The sequence below is a fragment of the Somniosus microcephalus genome, chromosome 10, assembly GCF_052327205.1.
Source record: "Somniosus microcephalus isolate GS21.2 chromosome 10, FLI_Smic_1.0, whole genome shotgun sequence".
NCBI classification, from domain to species: Eukaryota; Metazoa; Chordata; class Chondrichthyes; order Squaliformes; family Somniosidae; genus Somniosus; species Somniosus microcephalus.
The window spans coordinates 178434919-178460307 of record NC_140996.1 but is presented as its reverse complement, the minus strand read 5'-3'; the positions used below and the strand labels follow the sequence as shown (position 1 = coordinate 178460307).

The 25389-nt window shown below is 41.8% G+C and overlaps 1 protein-coding gene across 11 annotated transcripts in view; it reads right to left on the bottom strand.

Annotated features, from left to right (window-relative positions):
- cdk8 (cyclin dependent kinase 8) overlaps positions 1-25389 on the bottom strand; it is a 253657-nt gene that overhangs the window by 15066 nt on the left and 213202 nt on the right. For 8 of the 11 annotated variants that reach the window (XM_085999247.1, XM_085999248.1, XM_085999254.1 and 5 more), the window contains 2 exons: positions 6949-7006; positions 290-421 (listed from right to left, as the gene is read on the bottom strand). In XM_085999247.1, coding sequence (XP_085855373.1) covers positions 290-421; positions 6949-7006 — 190 coding nt within the window. Of the gene's footprint in view, positions 1-289; positions 422-6948; positions 7007-21160; positions 21211-25389 lie in introns of those variants that run through there. The other 3 variants (XM_085999250.1, XM_085999251.1, XM_085999257.1) reach the window with 2 other exon arrangements.

Sequence of the window (25389 nt, the reverse complement as noted above, 5' to 3'; positions counted from 1 at the left end):
CCATATATGTAAATGAATGACACACCACCTTTGGTCATTCAGTAACAGAGTAAGCTTTATCACTTGAATTTAATTTCACAAGAAAACAGCACTCCACTGTTCATTTTTATTGCTTTTAGAAATGTGCGTGCATATAATATTTCATTACAAATTGTGATTCCTAATTCCAGTATATATCACTTGAATAGCACGCAAACCTTAAAATTGAATTCCTAATTTCATAATTATTCATTCTGCTTCTTTTCCTGAGCAAGGAATACGCTGTTCTCCAATTTATTTCAGCACTCACCTATGGCTTTGGTATAATGCCTTGCCCCAAGCAGCAACTCTGGAGCTCGATACCAGAATGTTACTACTACTGGATCCAAGTCTGCTAAAGGTTTCAGAGGCGAATTAAACAATCGAGCAAAACCCATGTCCGCTGCATGAAAGGTATACAATGTTGAAACAGTTACAATACAGTATGTGAAGTATACAATGAACAAAGTATAACAGCACAAATCAAAAAAATGTTTTTTATGCCTTTTCTTCCCTAGACTGTCATTGGTCTCTCCGTTCACACCAGAATACAGGACTCCAACAAAGTTGCTCTAAACCAGGTTTCTGTCGGTGCACAAGAGCAATGAAGAGACAACTTTGCCTTTGATTTTTCTCTTTCTCAACCCATGTAAATCATTTCTCTCCAGAGATGAAGAAACCACAAACATGAGATTACATCCTACAAAAGTGTATGTTACCAGTACTGCAATGACCAGTGCAGTTGGATTTTCTCTTTTTTCTTTTTCATTTTTCTCCCATCTTTTTATTTTGCTTTTGTGTCCAGTTTCTGTACTTTTTGTTCATCTCACGTCTCCCTTACTGGATCGCTTTTCCTTGTTTTTTGCTCTTGTAGGCCATCAGTAATTATTAACATTCATAAAAAAAGGCAAGCAGGCAGAGACTGAAGGAGTTAGCCAGCTATAAGAACAGAGTCAGGAAACGAGACAGCCTGGACAATAAAGGATTGGACAGGGAATGTATGGAGACAGCGAGGATGGTAAAGGATTGGACACGAATGTATGAAGACAGCTAGAACAATAAGTGATTGGAGAGGGAATGTATGAAAACAGCTGAGAAGAAAAAGAATTAAGAAGGGAAAGTGTGGAAACAGCTAGCACAACAGGAGTACAGATGGAGATGGCTAGAAGAACAGAGCAACACAAATCTGGGGAATATTCAGTCTTACAGCACAGATGTTTTGTACAAATTATATTACCATGGAAAATGAGATTAATGTGAGACTCATGCAATCACAGATTCTGAGAACACCCCCAGGGTTTATGGACTTTTAATTCAATTACCGTACAACATATCCTAGTAACGAGTAATTAAACAGTTTTAGTAGCTCAAAGTCAATAGAATGCTATTTCTTCAGCTACAAATTTACAAATGTTGATTATTTAAGAATTTTCAAGTCAACTTTTCAAGGCCAAGGACTCTTTTGGTTTTGGGGAAATAACGTTCACTCATCGAGGTGAATGAAATTAAAGAAAACAAAATCAGAGGAATTGGCTGGAATTTATCTTAGGATTCATTTTTGATGAGTAAGATGACCGTGTATGTAATAGGCGTCACTTTATAAACATCGTCATTCAGCAATAACCATTTTAAGGCATACCATTAAAACTACATTTTTCTTGTATCAAATTTTGTCTGAAACAAATTGAGCAAGTAAGCACTCAGGATAAATCCCTGGATTAGGTGGGTGCCTGTGATTAAGAAATGTTCAGGATCTTGAGTCTTAATTTAGTTTAATTTCAGAGTGACAAAGTATGAACTTTGAGTAGTTTCTGATCATTATTATGCATAAATGCAACTTATGCTGTTGCATGCAGCTCCCACAAGAACAGTGGATAAGAGAGTCATAAAATATAACTGCATAAGTAGCAATAGAAAGGCAGAACTATTAAATCATTATTTTGCTTCAGTATTTACCAGGGAGATAGAACAGGTGGACATGACATTGGATGATGAGATTAGTAATGAGATAAGTGCATTTAAAATAAAGAGGGGATATATTAAATAAACTAATCAAACTCAAAGAGGATAAAACCCCTGGTCTAGATGGATTGCATCCACGCATTTTAAAATAATCTAAGTAAGAGATAGCAGAGGCATTACTACACATAATTAATAATTCGTTAGAAAAAGGTGTAGTGCCAGAAGACTGGCGGATAGCTAACATAATACCTATATTTAAGAAGGGGGATAGAACATGTCCGGGGAATTATAGACCAGTCAGCCTAACATCGGTGGTAGGAAAAATAATGGAATCCCTACTAAAGGAGAATATAGAAGAACATCTAGAAACCAAAAATATAATAAGGAATAGTCAGCATGGATTTCAAAAGTGAAAGTCTTGCTTGACCAACCTCATTGAATTTTTTGAAGAGGTAACAGAGAGAGTAGACAATGGTAATGCAGTAGATGTAATTTATCTAGATTTTCAAAAGGCCTTCGATAAGGTAGCCCATAATAGACTGATGAATAAGGTCAGAGATTGCGGAGTCAGGGGACAAGTCGCAGAATGGATAGCTAGCTGGCTTCAAGACAGAAAGCAGAGAGCAGGGGTAAAAGGTAGCTATTCACAGTGCCAGAAGGTGGGTAGTGGTGTTCCACAAGGATCAGTGCTGGGACCACTGCTGTTCACAATTTACATTAACGATTTAGACTTTGGAATCAAAAACACAATTTCTAAATTTGCAGATGACACCAAATTTTGGGGGGGGGGGGGGGATAGTCAATACTGAGGAGGTCTGCAACAAAGTACAAGAGGACATTAATAAACTTGCAGAATGGGCATATAATTGGCAAATGAAGTTCAACACAAATAAATGTGAGGTATTACATTTTGGTAGGAAGAATAGGGAGGTCACTTGTTACTTGGAGGGTGCGAGCCCAGGTGGGGTAGAGGAACAAAGGGATCTCGGAGTACAAATACACAAATCACTAAATGTTGCGACACAGGTTAGCAAGGCCATAAAAAAAGCAAACCAAGCACTAGGGTTTATTTCTAGAGGGATAGAATTGAAAAGTAGGGAAGTTATGCAGTAGGGTCGATTGCAACAAGACACAGAAAGGCTACCAGAATGGGCAAACAAGTGGCAGATGGAATTTAATACAAAGAAGTGTGAGATGATGCATTGTGACAGAAGGAACAGGGAGAGGTAATATACACTTATGGCACAGTTTTGAAGAGTGTGCAGGGACAGAGGGACCTGGGAGTTAATGTGCATAGGTCCCTGAAGGTGGCAAGACATATTGAGAGAGTGGTTAACAAAGCATATGGGATCTTGGGCTTCATAAGTAGAGGTATTGAGTACAAAAGTAGAGAAGTTATGCTGAACCTTTATAAAGCGCTGGTTAGGCCACAACTGGAGTATTGCGTCCAGTTCTGGTCACCACACTTTAGGAAGGATGTGAAAGCCCTCGAGAGGGTGCAGAGGAGATTTACCAGAATGGTTCCGGGGATGGGGGATCTTAGCTACAAGGACAGGTTGGAGAAGCTGGATTTGTTTTCATTAGAGCAAATGAGGTTGAGGGGTGTGATTTGATAGAGGTGTACAAGATTACAACGGGTTTGGATAGGGTAGGCGGGGAAAGACTGTTCCCACTAGTTGATGGTACAAGGACTAGGGAACACAGATTTAAGGTTTTGGGCAAGAGATACAGGGGGGATGTGAGGAAAAACTTTTTTACGCAGCGAGTGGTGAAGACCTGGAACTCGCTGCCGACGGAAGTGGTGGAAGCGGAGACTCTCAATGTTTTCAAGGGGAGACTGGATAGGCACTTGAGGGAAATAAACTTGCAGGGCTAAGGGGATGGAGCGGTGGAGTGGGACTGACTGGACTGCTCTACAGAGAGCCAGCACGGACTTAATGGGCCAAATGGCCTCCTTCTGTACCATATGACTATGACTTATGCCAAACCTGTATCGAACCTTGGTTAGACCACACTTAGAATACTGCGTGCAGTTCTGGTCGCCATATTATAAAAAGGATATAGAGGCAGAGAAGATTTACAAGGATACCACCAGAAATGCGAGGGTATACATATCAGGAAAGGATGAATAGGCTGGGTCTCTTCTCTCTTGAAAAAAGGCTGAGGGATGACCTAATAGAGGTCTTTAAAATTATGAAAGCTTTTGATAAGAGTGGGTACAGAGAGAATGTTTCCACTTGTGGGGAAGAGCATAACTAGAGGCCATCAATATAAGATAGTCACCAAGAAATCAAATTGGGTAAAGAAGCTTCTTCTGAATTCCCTAAGAGTGGTGAGAATGTGGAACTCGCTACCATGGAGTGGTTGAAGCAAATAGTATAGATGCATTTAAGGGGAGGCTACACAAGCATATGAGGGAGAAGGGAATAGAGGGTTGTACTGATAGATTTAGATGCGGAAGACGGGAGGAGGCTCGAGTGGAGCATAAACGCCAGCATGGACTGAATGGCCTGTTTCTGTGCCGTATATCCTATGTAATCTACAAAAATGAGACAGCTTGCTGACCGCAAATTATTTAGTTTAAAAAAAAGGTAGGAACCCTACTTTTGTGCTTTTTGTTAGAACTGCCATTGTTCTATAAGGATGTGATCCAGGAGAACAACTGAGAAATTTAGCCAACAATAATTATGTGCAATTATGCTTTGCGACAGTTGAAGTAATTATAAAAGATTGTCTGCAAACAAGGTGGCAGGGTTTGAAAATATCAGAATGAAACCAGTCTCCAAACTGTACATGTCATAAATCCCTGTGACTTCATTGCCTTTCAACTGAAATTAGTTCTCAGTTTGAAAAATGCTGCAAAGGGCATTAGCAAATAGTAAAACTTTTGAAGATAATATCAACTACTTATGGTAAGCCAGTGCCACATCAGATTATTTGCTTTTGTACTATGCCTTAGGAGGAATGGATACAGGTTGTTGGTTGAAATTCCTCAGATAGTGAGCTGCTGATTTCAGCTAAACAGTCGTGAAAGCAACACGAAATACAGGCAGTCACCCAACGTGCTCTTGCCATTTGTAACACATCTTTAGGGAAGGAAGAAAAAACAGCAAAAAGAAATTAGAAGTAGCGCTAACAAGGAGGGTATCCAATTAAAATATAGGCCTGTAATTTCAGCACTGAAATCAGGAATAAAAACAGAAAATGCTGGAAACACTCAGCAGGACAGACAGCATCTGCAGAGAGGAAGGTAGGGTTCTGACAAAAGGTCATTGACCTGAAACATTAACCCTTACTTTCCTCTCTCCGCAGAAGCTGCCTGGCCTGCCGAGTGCTTCATTTCAGATTTCCAGCATCTGCAGTCTTTTGCTTTTTGTTTTACTGAAATCAGGGTTTGAGTTCAGCTCACATGCAGATAATATAATACCCCTCTCTGATGACAATTAAAGTTGCAGATAAAGCAAGCATGTGTGGTTCCAACCATTTATTGTGGGGTAGAGTTTATTGACTGTGCATAATTTACAGAATATTTGCCAAAAAAACACTTGGAGGCTGTAAGGATTGTTGATATGAGAAATTGATACAAGAAAAGTCAAGGATGAGAAAAGGCCATTTAGCCCAACGAAGACTATTTCTTTAGTACCCAAGTATCTCATTATGTCATCTAGTTTAGTCTCGAATATCCTGCTTGTTTACTACTGATGCACATGTATCAACCAATGTGCAATACTTTGCATTTGCCAGACAAACATTGTGATTTGTCAATCCAATTACAATGTGGATGTAAATCAATCTATAAACCTTTTACAGCATTCTCTCTCTCTCTCTATGCTCACCCCATTTTAGTGGTGTCAACAAATTTGACAAACTTACATTTGATTACAATATGCAGGACATTGATATAGATTAGAAACAAGGGTGAAAGCACTGACCCCTGTTGGGCCCGGCTTAACAGCTCCCCAGTTTGACAGCGCACATAGAAACATAGAAGATAGGAGCAGGAGTAGGCCATTCGGCCCTTTGAGCCTGCTCCGCCATTCAACGAGATCATGGCTGATCATCCAAACCCTAGCACCCGGTCCCTACACCGACAGCCATCCCACCCAAACCCTATCCCCGTAACCCCACATATTTAATCCCCCCTAACACTAAGGGTCAATTTTTTTTATCATGGCCAATCAACCTAACCCGCACATCTTTGGCTGTGGGAGGAAACCGGAGCACCCGGAGAAAACCCACGCAAACACGGGGAGAATGTGCAAACTCCACACAGTCACCCGAGGCCGGATTTGAACCCGGGTCCCTGGCGCTGTGAGGCAACAGTGCTAACCGCGTGCGTGTGCGTGTGTGTGTGTACGCACTTGTGCATTCATGGGGGCAGGGAGAAGTACTTTCAACAGGGGAAGTACTTGCCCCCTGACTGAACCTATAAAAGATTAAAATATATGATTAAAACTCTTATATTGTGGGAGATTTTTGAATTTCACTCTGCAGTGAAGATTAGGCAATTTGCATATTCACACTCAGTCAGGATCTTCTCAGCTGACAACTGTAATGAGCTTCAAGCAAATCTCACTGATCAGCATTCTTTCCTATTCTGGATGTGATTGCGAATCATCAAAGTCAGGAAATTCCACAACTTGGATGCCACTTGATTGGCATCCGGGACAGGAAAGGACACAAATGCATTGGATTTTCCCATGGAGCTACCTATGTACTACAGCTGATGTTGGCCAATCTTTGTCTGGAAACACAATGGCAGTTCTTTACACAGGAAGCAAAATAAGCAACAAAAAAATCAAAAATATCCTACAATGTAGGAGCTTTAAAAAAAAAAAAAAATCTTGCATTTGGGTACAATAATGCATCTATTTATGGTTTTTAGACTACAATACTAACCTCCAGGTTAGTTACCATAATCAATATAGTAACTACACATGAATAAAAAAGAATTATAGCATACTATACCTATTTTGACTCTCCCTCGTTCTGGTCCTTCACCCATAACTAAAATGTTTGCAGGTTTCTGGAAGAATAACAATGATCATTTAGGGTCAGATGCCAGATTCACTTCAAATAAATTATCTTTCTCAAAACAAGATCAACAAATTCATATTAACATAAGTATAAATCCTTTCATAAACTATGCGCAATTACAGAGGCATACACTTACAACGTGGCCAACATTCAAGGTCTACTATTTTCGCATATTTATATTGGACAGAGGATGAATTTGGGAAGTGGCACATACTGCCACTTACACTCCACCTTTCCTTCACCTATGATCCCAAGCAGAAATGCTGCTCCCTGGGTCTCTATTCACAGTCAATAAGTTCCAGGATATTGCTGGAGCCAGGCAACAGACAATAACAAAGAGTCACAGACAGAGATTGATGGATTGGGTTGTGGTCCTAGTGAGCTAGCCTGAAGTAGTGTTTCAGGTTCCACCGGCAATTAGAAATATTTCCTTACAAATGTTTTAGTTCGTGGAGCACAAACGCAATCATTGTACACAAAGTGCTCCAGTATACAGTAAGGTGTTTGTAACCTGATTGTTCACGTAAGTGTAGAAGTATTTAGTGAGACATAAAAAATTCATATTACTTGCTTTTCTCACAGGCCTTGCCATTTTAAAATTTGCTTAATTTTTACAATTCGGATCACTTTTATTCATGTCACTTAAAGTTCCAAGCTTACAGTTAAGACAGAACTGCTTTAATTATTCCTAAAACAATCTCTTTAGTTCAGAGAAGTGTGCAAGCATGCAACTTACAAACATTTGGACAATACTTAGCATGCTGCAACTTGAAAACATTACAATTTTCAACAAAATAACTGCAGAAAATTAGGTTCAAATTATTACCTCCCTCAAACGCAAAAATATAACAGAGACTAAAGAATCATGACCAAGCTCTTCACAAAAATCAGATGCAACGGTGAAAATTAAACCAACACAAATAGGTAATAAACTGTTTCAACTGAAGATTAATGTCACAACATAAATCAGACAATATCACAGAACACAAAGGAATAAAGAGTCAAAAAAAGTGAAAATTCTAGTCTGGGAAACTAAGGGTCCATTTGTTTAACAATTTAAAATAATGGAATCAATCAGCAGCAGGGAACTAGAGGATTGCCTCTATTATGATAACCAAGTTAATATCATCCAACATGGCTTCAGAATAGGAGAATCTTGCCTGACGAACCCCATTGATTTTTTTTTCCCCAGGAGGTGGCATGACTGTTTAAAAAAAAAGGAAAGACTTTCTATAGTGTCCTATCACCTTCTCAGGACATCGCAAAGCACTTCATAATCAAGGAATTACTTTTAGAAGTATAGTCACTGCTGTCAAATAAATAAATGCAACAGATAATATGTGCTCAGCAAGGGCTCACAAACAGCAAATGCACAAATGATCAGATAACCTATTTTTAGCAATGTTGGTTGATCTATCAATGTTGTCTAGAATACTGGTAGAACTCCCTGCTCTTCTTTAACTAGTGACAGTGGCAAAGGGGGCCTCAGTTTGATGTCTCATCCGAAATACAGTACTTCTCACAATGCAGCATCGAAGTGTCAGTTGAGGTTATGTGCTTAAGTAGGTGGTGGTGCTTGACCCAACTATCCTCTGACTCAGTGGCAAGAGTGCTATCAACCGAGCCAAGCTGAAACTTGGATCTTGGAATTCCAGAAAGCCTTTGACAAAATTTCCATGAAAGGGTGCTACACAAGATTAAAAGTGAGAATTCAAGGTAAAACCTGGAAATGGACAAGAAACCGAGTGAAAGGTCGGAAGCAGTAGTTAGGGGAGTGATGGCAGAGTGGGGGAAAGTACTGAATTGAGTGCCCCAGGGATTGGTGCTGGGATCCCAACTGGCTTTAATTTATATAGACGACCTAGATGCAGAAACTCAATGCAAATTGGCCAATTTCAAAGATGATACCAAATTGGGAGGGTGGGGTGAATAAAGTCAAGTCAGAGGAAGCAGCAGTTGCAAGGGAGTTTGACAACATTTGTAAGTGGGCAGAAAAGTGTCACAAAATTTAACACACAAGTGTAAAATACAGCACAACGGGAGAAAAAAAACCACACATACTCCATGAATCGTGCTGAACAAGCTAAAGGTGAGGTTGAGAGATCTGGGCTTTTAGTAGGCTCAGCATTTAACATGTCCAGTCAATATGGAGCAGCAATCAACAAAGCAGCCAGAGGAATGCTATATTATATTGCTAATCGGTACAGAAAAGGTCAGAGGAAATCAGAATGAAACTGTACAGTAATCAGACCGCACCTTAAGCACTGTATCTAACTTTGCTCACCTAGATACCAGTGAAATATCCAAACAGATGGTGCAAAGAGACACGAGGCTGATCCTCAGCATCAGAGGATTTAACTACTCTTTCAGCTTTGATAAAGGAAATTCAAAGGGACTATATAGAAGTACATAATGTACTAAATGGTTTTTAAAAAAAAAAAGTAAATCCAGAGCACTACTTCAAGATAAACCTCAACAGGGCACTGGTTCTGCCGGTGAAAGGCAGATTTAAATAAGATGTCAGTAAGTATTTCTTCATACAATGAGTAATCAACACTTAGGATACACTTCCTAGTAGAGTAGTGAAGGCGAAAACCATGAGTCCCTCAGAGGTGGTGGGGGAACTGTGAGCTATTCTTTCTGAACAGATGGACCAAATGGCCTTTCTCAACTGTATTTACAATATATTCTAATCTCAGACTCCCCAGAAAGTAAAGCTATGCACAGGCACGAGATAAAGGAACAGTGCAATATGGATCTCACAAACTCATGGATGACATTTCTGAGACAGTGTACTCGAGAAATCTGGAGCAAAATACTGCGGATGCTGGAAATCTGAAATAAAAACAGAAAATGTTGGCAATGCTCAGCAGGTCAGGCGGTATCTATGGAGAGAGAGAAAACAGAGTTGTAGGCCGGAATTTTCCACTAAAAAAAAACGGGTGGGTTTGGAGCGTGGGGGCAGTTAAATTGTTAAAAATGGGATTCATGACCTGATCCCGCCTCCCACTTCTGGTTTTAACAGGGGCAGGATGGGGGGGGGGGGGGGGGGGGGCGCGCCACGGGCAACCAACCCACTCCCAGGGGGGCGGTACGTCAATTTAAACATTATAATGACTCTGAAAGCCTCTTTTTTTCTCTTCCATTTTGAATTTAACTGGATGTGGACACGTTTCACATAATTCGTGAAACCTGGCAGTTAAACAGAGGCGGGAACTGCTGCATCCAGCAGGTAAGTGGCTTTATACCTGCCTCCTGGATACAGGGTCCCTACCTAACATTACCCCTACCCCCACCCTGCCCCCACCCCCCCCAATCCCTCCCCCGAGCGATCCCTCGCACCCTCTCTGCAGCTGCAGGCCTACCTGCCTGCAGCCAGTCAGCCACTCGATCTGGCTGGCTGCGGGCGGGAAACTAAGGCCACACATGCAAATCAGGTCCTACCCTTAAAGTGGGCAGGGCCTGCGGGAAACCCAGCCTCCCAGAACTTGAAGAACAGCACCTCATCTTTCGATTAGGCACTTTACAATCTTCCTGCTTTAACATTCAACCACTGCTCCCATTTTCTCAGACAGCAGGTGCTGGTAATAGTTCTGCTGTTGCCATCTCCACCTCCTCTGGACCCATCTTTTGTTTCTTTATTGTCCCATTGCTGCCACCCTTTTGCTTTGCGCCATCATCCCATTTCTCATATAATTACTCCTGCCCTCCATGCTATCACAGACCTTCCCTGTTGTTCTTTACCCCCACCCACCGACAACGCCACCCGCTCCCCCCCGACCCCACCAGGCTTTTTCCCCTGGCTCTGTATTTAGTTAGAAACATAGAAAAATAGGAGGAGTAGGCCATTCGGCCCTTCGAGCCTGCTCCGCCATTCAATATGATCATGGCTGATCCTCTATCTCAATACCATATTCCCACTCTCTCCCCATACCCTTTGACACCTTTTGTGTCTAGAAATCTATCTATCTCCTTCTTAAATATATTCAGTGACTTGGCCTCCACAGCCTTCTGTGGTAGAGAATTCCACAGGTTCACCACTCTCTGGGTGAAGAAATTTCTCATCTCAGTCCTAAATGTCCTACCCCGTATCCTGAGACTGTGACCCCGCGTTAAATAAACTGTTAAATCTCTAACTTCTTCCAGTTCTGACGAAGGGTCATCGATCTCAAACGTTAACTATGTTTCTCTCTTCACAGATGCTGCCTGAACTGCTGAGTATTTCCAGCATTTTCTGTTTTCATTTGAGAAATCTATCCTTGTCAATTATGTGAAAAAGCACCCAAATTAAAATTAGGTGATGTAAAACTCCTTTTTTTTCCAAATGCAAGGCATCCAAGCAGTTAATAAAATCAACAAGTAATTCAAGTTATTGTCCAAGACTAGGTAAAACTAGGTTCTGATGCAAATACCAGAACAGTTGGAGTGGAACTACTCATGCACATTTTACCAGCAGGGCCCCTCCCAATTATGTGGAATGAAATTCACCATGTTCTATTGCTCTAAGCATTCACAAGCCCAGTCAAGACTAAAGTTAACTGATACAGTATATAGTACAATATTACAAAGTACAAAAAAATTAACAAACCATGCAGCAGTAACTGCAACAACAACTTTCTTTTATATAGACTTCTCATGTTAAAAATCCTCTTCGCACATTACAAGGTGGCACCAAGCAGGAAATAAAGGATTTTGGAGGTGGAGAGAAAGAGACTGAAGGCATGGATGAAGATTTGCAGTGTCACAGTTTGGGATTTTTTGACCACTTTTCCACAGAAAAGAATTGGAAAAAGAGCTATTTTAATGCTGGGTTTCTAAAACTGTGAGCCATCCAGACAATGGATGGTTAATATGCTAAATATAGGGTCCCCACCCCCAGACTAGATATTATATGATTTGTCAGCTTGCTTGGGTAATTGAAAGACACCCCTCATCCAGGTTTTTTTTTTTTTTAATTTGTTCATGGGCTGTGGGCGTCGCTGGCAAGACCAGCATTTATTGTCCATCTCTAGTTTCCCTTGAGAAGATGGTGGTGAACCGCCTTCTTGAACCGCTGCAGTCCATGTGGTGAAGCTACACCCACACTGCTGTTAGGGAGGGAGTTCAAGGATTTTGACCCAGCGACGATGAAGGAATGGTGATATATTTTCAAGTCAGGATGGTGAGTGACTTGGAGGGGAACTTGGAGGTGGTGGTGTTCCCATGCGCCTGCTGCCCTTGTCCTTCTAGGTGGAAGAGGTCGCGGGTTTGGGAGGTGCTGCCGAAGGCTTGGCGAGTTGCTGCAGTGCATCTTGTAGATGGTACACACTGCAGCCACGGTACGCCTGTGGTGGAGGGAGTGAATGTTTAAGGTGGGGTGCCAGTAAAGCAGCCTGCTTTGTCCTGGATGGTATCGAGCTTCTTGAGTGTTGCTGCAGCTGCACTCATCCAGTGGAGAGTATTCCATCACACTCCTTACTTGTGCCTTGTCGATGGCGGAAAGGCTTTGGGGAGTCAGGTGGTGAGACACTCACCGCAGAATACCCAGCCTCTGACCTGCTCTTGTTGCCACAGTATTTATGTGGCTGGTCCAGTTAAGTTTCTGGTCAATGGTGAACCCCCAGGATATTGATGGTGGGGGATTCGGCGATGGTAATGCCGTTGAATGTCAAGGGACGGTGGTTAGATGCTCGCTTGTTGGAGATTAGAAACATAGAAGATAGGAGCATGAGTAGGCCATTTGGCCCCTCAAGCCTGCTCCGCCATTCAATGCGATCATGGCTGATCATCCAAATTCAGTACCCTGTCCCTGCTTTCTCCCCATATCCCTTGATCCCTTTAGCCTTAAGAAATATATCCAACTCCTTCTTGAATATATTTAATGAATTGGCCTCTACTGCCTTCTGTGGTAGAGAATTCCACAGGTTCACCACTCTCTGGGTGAAGAAATTCCTCCTCATCTCTGTCCTAAATGGCTTACCCCTTATCCTTAGACTGTGACCCCTGGTTCTGGACTCCCCAACCATCGGGAACATCCTTCCTGCATCTAGTCTGTCTAGTCCTGTTAGAAACTTAAGTTTCTATGAGATCCCCTCTCATTCTTCTAAACTCCAGCGAGTACAAGCCCAATCGACCCAATCTCTCCTCATACGTCATTCCTGCCATCCCAGGTATCAGCCTGGTGAATCTTCGCTGCACTCCTTCCATTGCAAGAACATCCTTCCTCAGATAAGGCGACCAAAACTGCACACAATACTCATGGTGTGGTCTCACCAAGGCCCTGTACAGCTGCAGCAAGACATCCTTGTTCCTGTACTCAAACCCTCTCGCTACGAAGGCCAACATACCATTTGCCTTCTTAACCGCCTGCTGCACCTGCATACTTACCTTCAGCGACTGGTGCACAAGGACGCCCAGGTCTCGTTGCACTTCCCCTTCTCTCAATCTATTGCCATTCAGATAATAATCTGCCTTCTTGTTTTTGACACCAAAGTGGATAACCTGGCATTTATCCACGTTATATTGCATCTGCCATGCTTCTGCCCAATCACCCAACCTGTCCAAATCATACTGGAGTTTCTCGGCATCCTCCTCACAGCACACATGCCCACCCAGCTTTGTGTTGTCTGCAAACTTGGAGATATTACATCTAGTTCCCTCGTCCAGATCATTAATATATATATGGTGAATAGCTGGGGTCCAAGGACCGATCCCTGCGGTACCCCACTAGTCACTGCCTGCCACTCGGAAAAAGACCCGTTTATTCCAACTCTGTGCTTTCTGTCTGCCAACCAGTTCTCTATCCAAGTCAATACCTTGCCCCCAATCCCATGTGCCTTAACTTTACACGCTAATCTCTTATGCGGGACCTTATCGAAAGCCTTCTGAAAGTCCAAATACACCACATCCACTGGTTCTCCCTTATCTATTTTGCCAGTTACATCCTCAAAAAATTCCAGTAGATTAGTCAAGCACGATTTACCTTTTGTAAAGCCATGTTGACTTTGTCCGATCCTCTCACTGTTTTCCAAGTGCTCTGCTATTACATCTTTTATAATGGACTCTAGCATTTTCCCCACTACCGATGTCAGGCTTACCGGTCTGGAATTCCCCGTTTTCTCTCTACCACCTTTTTTGAACAGTGGGGTAACATTAGCTACCTGCCAATCCATGGGGATTGTCATTGCTTGGCACTTGTGTGGCGCAAATGTTACCTGCCACTTATCAGCCCAAGCCTGAATGTCGTCCAGATCTTGCTGCATGCGGGCATGGACTGCTTCATTATCTGAGGGGTTGTGAATGGCACTGAACACTGTGCAGTCATCAGCGAATATCCCCACTTCTGACCTTATGAGGGAGGGAAGGCCATTGATGAAGCAGCTGAAGATGGTTGGGCCTAGGACACTGCCCTGAGGAACTCCTGCAATGTCCTGGGGCTGTGATAATTGACCTCCAACCACCACAACTATCTTCCTTTGTGCTAGGTATGACTCCAGCCATTGGCGCGTTCCCCCCCCCAATACCCATTGACTTCAGTTTTGTTAGGGCTCCTTGATGCCACACTCAGTCAAATGCTGCCTTGATGTCAAGGACAGTCACTCTCACCTCTGGAATTCAGCTCCTTTGTCCATGTTTGGACCAAGGCTGTAATGAGGTCTGGAGCAGAGTGGTCCTGGCGGAACCCAAATTGGGCATCAGTGAGCAGGTTATTGGTAAGTGCCGCTTGATAGCACTGTCAACGACACCTTCCATCACTCTGCTGATGGTTGAGAGTAGACTGATGGGGTGCTATTTGGCCGGATTGGATTTGTCCTGCTTTTTGTGGACAGGACATACCTGGGCAGTTGAAATAAAGAACCTTTGATCTGTGTGTGAAACTGGGGATAAGAAGGCATCAAAAAGAAAGTCAGACAACAAAGTGCTACAAGAAGGTTTTTAAAAACGACAGAAGACTACAGGGAAAGGAGGTTCTGCCCTGGGCTGAAGAACAGCATATGGAGGAGTTATTCTGTTTATGTCAAGTAAGGTGCAGTACTGAAGTAGGGTAGCGTAGTATGTTTCATTATTTTTATATTATTACCCAAAGGTTAAGTTTAACTGAATGAAGTAATTGAATCTGATCAGAACTATTACTTTGTACATTAACTTTATTGTGGAAAAAAGCAGCTTAACAATTCAAACCAAACCTCATTTAGTGTCTACTCAATCTGTTAGAGAGATTTAAGAAAAAAAGAAATAAGAGCCGGAGTAGGCCATATGGCCCCTTGAGCCTGTTCCACCATTCACTACGATCATGGCTGATCTCCTACCTCAACTCCACTTCATCGTCCTAGCCCTGTATCCCTCGATTCCCTTAGTGTCCAAAAAGCAATTGATCTCAGTCTTGAATCTACTCATCGACTGAGCATCCACAGCCCTCTGGTGTAGAGAATTCCAAGATTCACAACCCTCTAAGTGAAGAAATTTCTCCTCATCTCAGTCCTAAATGGCCGACCCCTTATCCTAGTTCTAGACTCTCGAGCCAGGGGAAAACAGCCTCTCAGCATCTACCCTGTCAAGCCCTTCAAGAATTTTGTGTATTTCAATGAAATCACCTCTCATTCTTCTAAACTTGAGAGAATATAGACCCGTTCTACTCAATCTCTCCTCATAGGACAACCCTCTTATCCCAGGAATTAATCTAGCGAACCTTCATTGCACCTCCTCTAAGGCAAGTTCAGAAATAAATGTGCAAAAGACAAAAATATTCGGTTCAGCTCACAGGGGTAATCCATTATTACATCCCCAGGTCACACAAACGTACAAGTAGATATAGAACAATATGAGCCAACTCCCATAAAAGTAAGATACTTCGACCACTGAATCCAAGAAGGTATCTAAGACAGACCCGAATTTGCAAAAGGAGGCTATGAAGGCAGGCAAGGGGAAAGATAGAATGGCAAATTGGTACTGGAAAAGAGTTAAAGAGGGTACGGGTGTAATGGCTGAAGGATCAGCCTACAATGGTGGAGCAAAGGTGGCAAGGGAAAAGCTGTAATCCAAAATCAGAGGAGTGGAGGGTTCAGGATGGACACATGACTGAAGAGAATTTTCAAAATAGGGTGGGGCAAGACTGTGGAGCGATTTGAAAGCAAAGATGAGTATCTTGAAGTCAATTCACTGGGACACAGGGAGCAAGTGGAGCTAAATGAAGTTGGGGGTTGTGATGGTCTCTGGATTAGCTGAAGTTTGTGAAGATTGGAGATGAGGAGAGCAGTTGAAAAATTGATTCTTGAAGTGATGGAGTAAATGTGGGATTCAGCAACTAAGTGTGTGAGGTAGGGGTTCATGAGACAACAGTCCAGAGCTGGAAGATGATATCCTTAGGTGACAAACCAAATGAGAGGTAAAATGCTTAGATGAACTTGATGCAAGGTAAAAAGTTCAGCTCAGGGTCAGAGAACAATGAGATTATGCACTGCCTAGCTGTTCCCAAATTACATAGAATTCCATAGAATATACAGCACAGAAACAAGCCATTCGGCCCAACCAGTCAATGCTGGTGTTTATGCTCCACTGGAGCCTGCTCCCACCCTTCCTCATCCAACTGTCAGCATAACCTTCTATTCCCTTATCCCTCATATGTTTATCTAGCTTCCCCTCAAATGCATCTATACTATTCGCTTCAACTACTCCCTGTGGTAGCGAATTCCACATTCTCACCACTCTCTGGGTAAAGAGGTTTCTTCTGAATTCCCTATTTGATTTCTTGGTGACTATCTTATATTGATGGCCTCTACTTATGCCCTTCCCCACAAGTGGAAACATTTTCTCTGCATCTACTCTATCAAAACCCTTCATAATTTTAAAGACCTCTATTACGTCACCTCTCAGCCTTCTCTTTTTCAAGAGAAAAGAGACCCAGCCTGTTCATGCTTTCCTGATACGTATAACCTTGCAGTTCTGAAATCAGCCTTGTAAATCTTTTTTGTATCCTCTCCAGTGCCTCTATATCCTTTTTTAATATGGCGACCAGAACTGTATACTGTACTCCAAGTGTGGTCAAACCAAAGTTCAACACAAGTTTAGCATTAACTTCTCTACTTTTCAATTCTATTCCTCTAGAAATAAACCCGAATTTATTTGAGCATCCAGGAAGTTTAATGGTGCTAGCAACATAGATATTTAGGTACAGACAGAAACCAAACAGGATGGTTTTAATTCTGCCAACACTGAACCAGACTTACCCAAGTCTTGATGTTGGATTGTCAGTGCAATAGGACAGCAGCAGCACTGAAGTCAGTGAAGGTAGGCAGAGGTTGAGTTAGTATCATTAACATACATATAGAAGCTGATCATGATTGTCGTTACACAGAAAGTCATTGACCAGGATGATCTCAGTGGTACAGAATGGCCAGAAACCATCAACTAACTGGAACAGGAAGCGGTCCAAGAGATAAATATGTAGTTGAGTGCTAAAAACCTCAAAAGTCCTTGGAGGAAAATGTAAATTAAATACAGAACAAAAAAGTGAAAACTTATAATAGGAACTCACGGCTGGTGCTCACTTTTTACTGACACCATAGAATGCAACTGATTGCTCACAACTCTAATTCCAACAGAGCAACTGCAATAGTGAAACCAATACACCGTAGTCTCAGTTCCACTTTATCACAATGATAGAAAATGTTTAAGATCATATTCTGTACACATGGTTTTTGAGTTTTTTGAAAAATCAGGCCTCCAAATACAAATAAAATGAGAGGTTTCCACCCAAAAATTTAACCCATCTTTCTCTTTCCAGATGCTGATGGAGCACTTTGTTTCAGATAGTCAGCATTTGTAATTTTTTTCTTTTTATCTTTAGCAGTATATGTTAAATGGAATAGTCACAGCATGAATTTGACAGTGGTTATAGGAAAGTTGTTGGAAAGCATTTACTGGGTGTGATTAATGATCATTTGCAGAGTTCTGTAGTTATTAGGATTTAAGGATTTAAGAATTTCCAGCATGGCTTCAGAAAATACAAGTCCTGCCTCACTAACCTGATTGAGTTATTTGAGAAAGTGACCAATATTGTGGATGATGGTGTAGATGCAGATGTTAAATGCCCCAATTTCAAAAAAATATTCAATAAAGTAGAAGGCAATATTAGATAAAATTAGATCATATAGGATTATTGGAGTGGTTTGTCATTAATGGGACTAGATCTGATTAGGGCCTCATCACAAGTGTTGTTCCATAATGCTGCATGTTGAGACTGTTACTGTTCCTTATTTTTGTTTTGGTGTTGATAAGGGCATAACTGAAACCATTTAAATTCTCAGATGACACAAAAATGTGTACAGACATTAGTAATTTAAACCAAACCAGTAGGTTGCAGACCAATTTAGACCTATGTGTGGCAGATGTCCTTTGATGTGAACAAATGTTGTGTCATGTATTTGGAGTTCAGATACTCCAGACACGTTTATAACATACATTAATGGTAAGGGAATTTTTAAAAAGACAATGGAGTAATAGCTGATCACTCAGTAAAGGTGCAGAAGCAGTACAAGATGATTTTCTGAACCCATATATGCTCCATTACCAAGACCGCCTACTTCCACCTCTAACATTACCAATCTCCGCCCCTGCCTCAGCTCATCTGCTGCTGAAATCTCATCCATCCCTTTCTTACCTCTAGACTCGACTATTCCAATGCTCTCCTGGCCGGCCCCCCATCTTCCACCCTCCATAAACTTGAGCTCATCCAAAAATCTGCTGTCTGTATCCTAACTCGCACCAAGCCCCGTTTACCCGTCACCCCTGTGCTCGCTGACCTACATTGGCTCCCGGTCCGGCAATGCCTCGATTTTAAAATTCTCATCCTTGTTTTTAAATCCCTCCATGGCCTCACCCTTCCCTATCTCTGCAGCCTCCTCCAGTGTTACAACCCTCCCAGATCTCTGCACTCCTCCAATTCTGGCCTCTTGCGCATTCCCAATTTTAATCGCACCACACTATTGGTGGCCGTGCCATCAGCTGCCTGGGCCCTAGGCTCTGGAATTCCCTCCCTAAATCTCCACCTCTCTTTGCTCCGTTAAGACGCTCCTTAAAACCTACCTTTCACAAAGCTTTTGGTCACCAGTCAGAATATCTCCTTGTGTGGCTCAGTGTCAAATTTTGTTTGATAACGCTCCTGTGAAACACTTTGGGACGTTTTACTACATTGAAGGCACTGTATAAATGCAAGTTGTTGTTGTCATCAGATTTAGGCAGTAATGGTGTGTGATTAAGCTGATGCCTCCAGATAGTGTCAAGATAGACCCTTTGCATATTGACCCATGATGTGACAATTAGAATGTACCTCAACTTTTCCTGATGAATCACAACACCAAAACATATTGAAATATATTCTCATACCCAATGTTCCTTTGTAATAGACAAATAGTACCAATCGCAACACATAATTGCCGAGATTTGCAGATATTTTAGGTTCATGAGAAGGCTCTTCAAACATCAACAAAATGATAAACCCTTAAATGAGCAGATCGTTAAATTTTGGCAGCAGTTATTCCTCAAGGCTAATTAAAACTTAAATAAAATTCTCGGTGAATTGTCAAAGCAGTTTTAGACAGCCAATTTAAATGCCTAAAAATATCAGCTGAACCACAGCATGAATTCACTAACTCTGTAAACAGAAGTTAGAGCAAAAACTGTATCAACCTTAAAAATAATTAAACTTAAGATCAACTAAAATAATTAGTTCAGATGGGTCAAGCATGAGCTTACGTAAAATAACAAAATCCTTGGTAGATCTCAGTGATTATACAAAGGAGCGGAAAGGGAGAAATAAAGAGAGAGGTGCAGAAGCAGTATGAGAGACAATATTATAGCACTAGAGCAAAAGGATTTAAATAGAGGAGTGGTTCCTTTGGTTTGAGCTGAGGATTAGCAAGAGATCAGTCACATTACTGGGAGAATGTTATCGAATGTTGAACAGTGAAAGAGAAATTGAGGATGAAATTGGTAGAATTATTAGTGATGGGCATTTTTTAAAATTGTAGCGGATTTTAATTATTTAAAAATAAACTGGGTATGGAAAATGCTTCTGATGAGAAAGGAATATGTTTTTCTAAGAAATTAAAGAGGCAAGTTTGTAGTGGAGTTCGAGGGAATTGCAGACATATGAAATAAGCACATTGCCTAATGTTTCTCTTTTACAGAGGAGGTGGGTTTACATCTAGATACCTCAAAAGCGCCAGACAAATGACCATAAAAGCTGCTGGATTGGTATGACAACCCAACTGGTTCATTAGTATCCTACCTGCCATTCATCCCTACGTGGTCTGGCCTACATGTGACTTTAGCCCTACAATATATGGTTCAATCTTAATACCCTCTGAAGTGGCCTAGCAAGCCACCCAGTTGTAAAACAATGGTCACGAAACAGAATAAAGAGAAATATCGGACAGATCCATCAGCAACAACCCAGTCATCGATCCAGAGCAAGACTCAAGCAATGCCAGCCCAGTCGACGCTGCAAAGTCATCCTCAGCACCATCTCGGGATTGGTGCCCAAGCAGGGAGAGCTGTTCCACAGACTAGTGAAGCAATAGTCTGACAGTTGTTTCCACAGAGTCAGATCTTTCAATCAGCATCCTAGATTCCACCATTAACGTCTCTGGGTATGTTCTGTCCCACTCACAGGACAGACCAACACCAGTGGTATAAACTTGGGTAGGTGTGGCCTGGAGTACTCTACATTGACTCCAGAACTCATGGAGTCTCATGGTGTCAGGTCAAACAAGGCCAAGGAAACTTCCTGCTGATCACAACCCCTCAATCAACAAATTAGTACTTTTCCATATTGAACAAGACTTGCAGAAACCACTGAAGGAAGAAAGGCCTGCGTCTCTATTTGACCTTGTCCACATCAGTTTAGCACTCAATCTTTGTGAACACAAAGTTTCTTCACAGTAAGAACACCCTCCATTGTGTAATGTGGCACAACTGCCGTGCTAAGTGGGACAAGAGGTGACTTGCTATGTGTGACGGGAATACAAGAAAAAGCTTGTGAGGGATATCAAGGACAACACTAAAGTTTTTTTTACAAAAATATTAAGAGATAGAGGGTGGCTAAGTGTAATATGGGCCCCTTAATTACAGACACGTGTGATATAATTGGAAATGGCAGACTTACTAAACAGCCACTTTGTATCGATCTTCACGGTAGGAGGATGACGATAATATACTAGAGATACAAGGAAAAATGAAAAATAAATCGAGGAGGAACTACCTAAATTCAATACAAGTAAAAACATGCTGATGGAGAAACTACTGTTATTAAAGATAGACAAATATTCAGGACCCGGTGGTTTCCACCCCAGGGTATTAAAAGTAGATGAGGAAGTTGTGGATGCGTAAATCATGATATTCCAAAACTCTTGATTGAGGAATTGTCCCCTTGGATTTGAAAATTGCCAATGTCACTTCACTATTTAAGAAGGGTAGGAGAGATAAACTAAGAAATGATAAGCCTCTTAGTCTAACATCAGTTGTGGGGCAGTTACTAGAACCTGTTTCCTACATTACAACAGTGACTACACTTCAAAAGTACTTCATTGGCTGTAAAGCACTTTGGGACGTCCTGAGGTCATGAAAGGCGCTATATAAATGCAAGTCTTTCTTTTGTTATTAGGAACAGAGTGAATGAGCATTTTGACAAATATGAGCTGATCAAAGAAAACCAGCATGGATTTGTAAAGGGTGAGTTGTGTCTAACTAACCTCGTTGAATTTTTTGAGGGGATAACTAGAGTGGTAGATAAAGGAGTGTCTGTGGATGTTATTTATATGGGCTTCCAGAAGCCATTCGACAAGGTTCCACATTAGAGACCGTTAACAAAAATGAGCGCATCATGGAATTGCAGGCTTGGATAGGGAATTGATTAAGTGATAGGAGACAGAGAGTAGGGATAATGGTTTGTACTCAAATTGGCAGGATGTGATTAATGGTGTCCCCCAGGGATCTGTACTGAGGCCACAGCTTTTCACTATATTTATAAATGATTTGGATGAAGGAATAGCGAGCCATATATCCAAGATTGCTGACGACACTAAGTTAGGTGGCACAGCAAATAGTGTAGATGGGAGCAAAAAGTTGCAAAGGGACATTGATAGATTAAATGAGTGGCAAAACTGTGACAGATGAAGTTCAACGTGGGAAAGTGTGAGGTCATCCACTTTGGACCCAATAAGGGTTACGGAACCAAGGCGGGTAGATGCAGTTAAGATACAGATCTGCCATGATCTAATTGTGGACCTTCAAGCAGAACAGACTTGAGGGGCTGAATGGCCTACTCCTTTTCCTATGTTCCTAAGAAGTGCCGCTTTTCATCTGAAATGTTATACGGCAATTTCTTCCTGTTTGGGTCGATGTAAAATATCTCATGGCACTTGTCTGAAGAGGAGCTTGGGAGGTTTCTTAGGGTCCTTGTCAACATTTATCCCTCAACCAACACCATCAAATTAACTGTTCATTTATGTCATTGGTGCTTCTGGGGCCTTGCTGTGCATAAAGTGGCTGCCACATTTGTCAACAAAACAAGTGACTACACATCAGAAGTAATGAATTGGTTGTGAAACATTTTGGTATGTGCTGAGGATGTGAAAGAAGCTATATAAATGCAACTTGCTTTCTTTCTTCATTCTCTTTTTACAAGTCATCAAGCATCACCATCTGGGAAGACAGGCAGGCAACTTGCTTCCAAGCCTCTACCGACTGTATTTAAGCTGGCTGCTTGAAGGTACACAAAAAACAGCAAAACCAGAGATTCACAGCACAGAAGCAGGCAATTCAGCCCAGTGTGTGTGCACCGATTCATAGCTAGAGAAATCTAAAACCAGCGCCGATTCACCAGGCTTAAAGGGTTAAATTATAAAGACAGGTTGCATAAACTTGACTTGTATTCCTTTAACTTTAGATGTTTAAAATGATAAAAGGATAAAAAGAGAAAAGTTATTTTCTCTGGTGGGGGAATCCAGAACAAGGGGGCACACTCTTAAAATTAGAGTTAGTCCATTCAGGAGTAAAATCAGGAAGCAGTTTTTCACACAAAGGTTAGTGGAAATCTGAAATTCTCTCCCCCAAAAAGTTATGAATGTTGGGTCAATTGAAATGTCCAAGACTGAGATTTTATTAGGTAAGGGTTTCATAGGATATAGATCAATGGCTGGTAAATGGAGGCGAGGAACAGATCACCCAAGATCTAACTTTATGGAAGGACAGGCTTGAGGGGCTGAATGGCTGCTGTAGTGCACGCTGGCCATTGGGTGGCTCTGTTGAGCAGTTTTCGTTCAGTTTGTGAATGTCCAACGTGCCAGCCATCTTGTTTATCTGCTGTGTGAAATGAATGCTGAATTTTTGTTTTAAAATTAATATTTGAACTTCAGCTCCCTTCCAAGTTTCCCAAACATCCAACTGCCCATTTTTTTCCACTTCAGGCTTCCACCTCTCCTATTTCTCCATTTTCAAACTTCCTCTGCACTAGTCTTTCACCTGCTCACTGTCCTATTGCATCCTGCCCCAAACTTATTTATTAATCTCTAGCTTATGAGCATCCTTCCTCACATCTGAAGCTGGCAGGTTGGATTTCTTCGTCTGTACTTAGCCTTTCCAACAACCTGTTCCAGAAAGTGCCTCTGCCACTTCTAGGCCTATGTGGGCTCCACCCTATTTACTCAGAGGCCAGTAAGCTTTCCTGGACACTCCAATGGCATCCCACTGCCTCTGCTTTTTGAGGTGAATCACAGAAACCCCACAGTGCAGATAGAGGCCATTTCGGCCCATCGAGCCTGCACCGACACATATCCCACCCGATCCCCGTAACCCCTACACCAACACATATCCCACCCTATCCCTGTAACCCCACGTATTTAATCCCCCTAACACTAAGGGTCAATTTATCATAGCCAATCAACCTAACCCGCACATCTTTGGACTGTGGGAGGAAACCAGAGCACCCGGAGAAAACCCACGCAAACACGGGGAGAATGTGCAAACTCCACACAGACAGTCGCCCGAGGCCGGATTCGAACCCGGGTCTCTGGCACTGTGAGGCAACAGTGCTAACCACTATGCCACCGTGCTGCCTTTCTTTGGAGAGTTTTATTTACCGTATTTTACTGTGTAGCTATGTTTGTGGGTAATCTATTTACTATATTTTTTGTGGGGTCCATGTGTTTACTGAGGTTTAATTACGGTATAATTTAGGGATTTAGGTGTCTTCGGGTGAGAAATGTTTACTGTACTTTGAGCTCTTATCTTGATTTTTTTGTAAGGGGTTGATATTTACTGTATTTTTGGAGCTGCAGATGTGTTGGTGGGGGTGGTGCTGGTATATTCATGAGCAGTGCCACAGGAGATTAGTTACCACTGAATATTAATTATATAGTATTTACTAACAGCTCAGAAACAGGTCATACAGCCCAACAGATCCATGCCGGTGTACCTGGTCAATGGACTTGGGTGAATGATGGGCCTCTTCAACCCCATTCTATGACCACCAAACCATTTCTGTGATGTGTCTGAGAAAAGGGGATGGGGAGAACAACGTTGAGGGGAAGTAAAAGCAACTATAGTATCAGCAATCTGCACAAAGTGCCCACACACAGCAATGATGCTCAACTCTTCTCCACATTTCAGCATCAAATATCAGAGAAAATATGGTGCCTTATACAAGGTGTTTCAAATATATATTTCTATTGAAATTAATTTGAGTGTTCATTACAAAGTGGAAGGAAAGGTAGAAGAGAAATACAGAAGAGGTGAGCTAGAAAGACACAGAAGGGAAGAATTTTTCCCTCCAGACTTACGAGCATCCAATCCTTAAGTTACGGGAGCGGGAGGTTGAGATTTTTGGTGAAGTCGATTGTAAAAAGTTTTGAAAACTACTGTCCTTGCTTACATATATTGTCAAAGATGATGCATTGTGTGAGTGAATCACAAAGAAAAATTAGCTTAAAAAACATAAAAGTAAAATAGATTTTTTTCTTCAGAGCTTCAGGTTTTGCTCCAACATAATTAGGTGTGCCCACCCTGTGTAAGTCCCGAGTGCCACTTCACTGCAGCCATAGCAATATAAAAATGCCACATCATCATGCAGTCTTCGGTCAGGCATAACATGGGCCAGGTGCAAATGAGCTCCTAATGCATCTCAACTGCAACTACAGATGACGACCTCCCACTTCACCAAAGTGAATTTTTTATTTCCCATTATCAGCCATCTCAGTGGCTTCTCAGTGAGATTGCCAATTTTTGACAAATTATGGACGATTTTGTGCAGTAAGCCTGCGATAACTAGGAACTGGGTTATGGCTGCCAAAACACATTTAATGTTAAATTCTTATAGCTAGCATAGAACGGAAACTT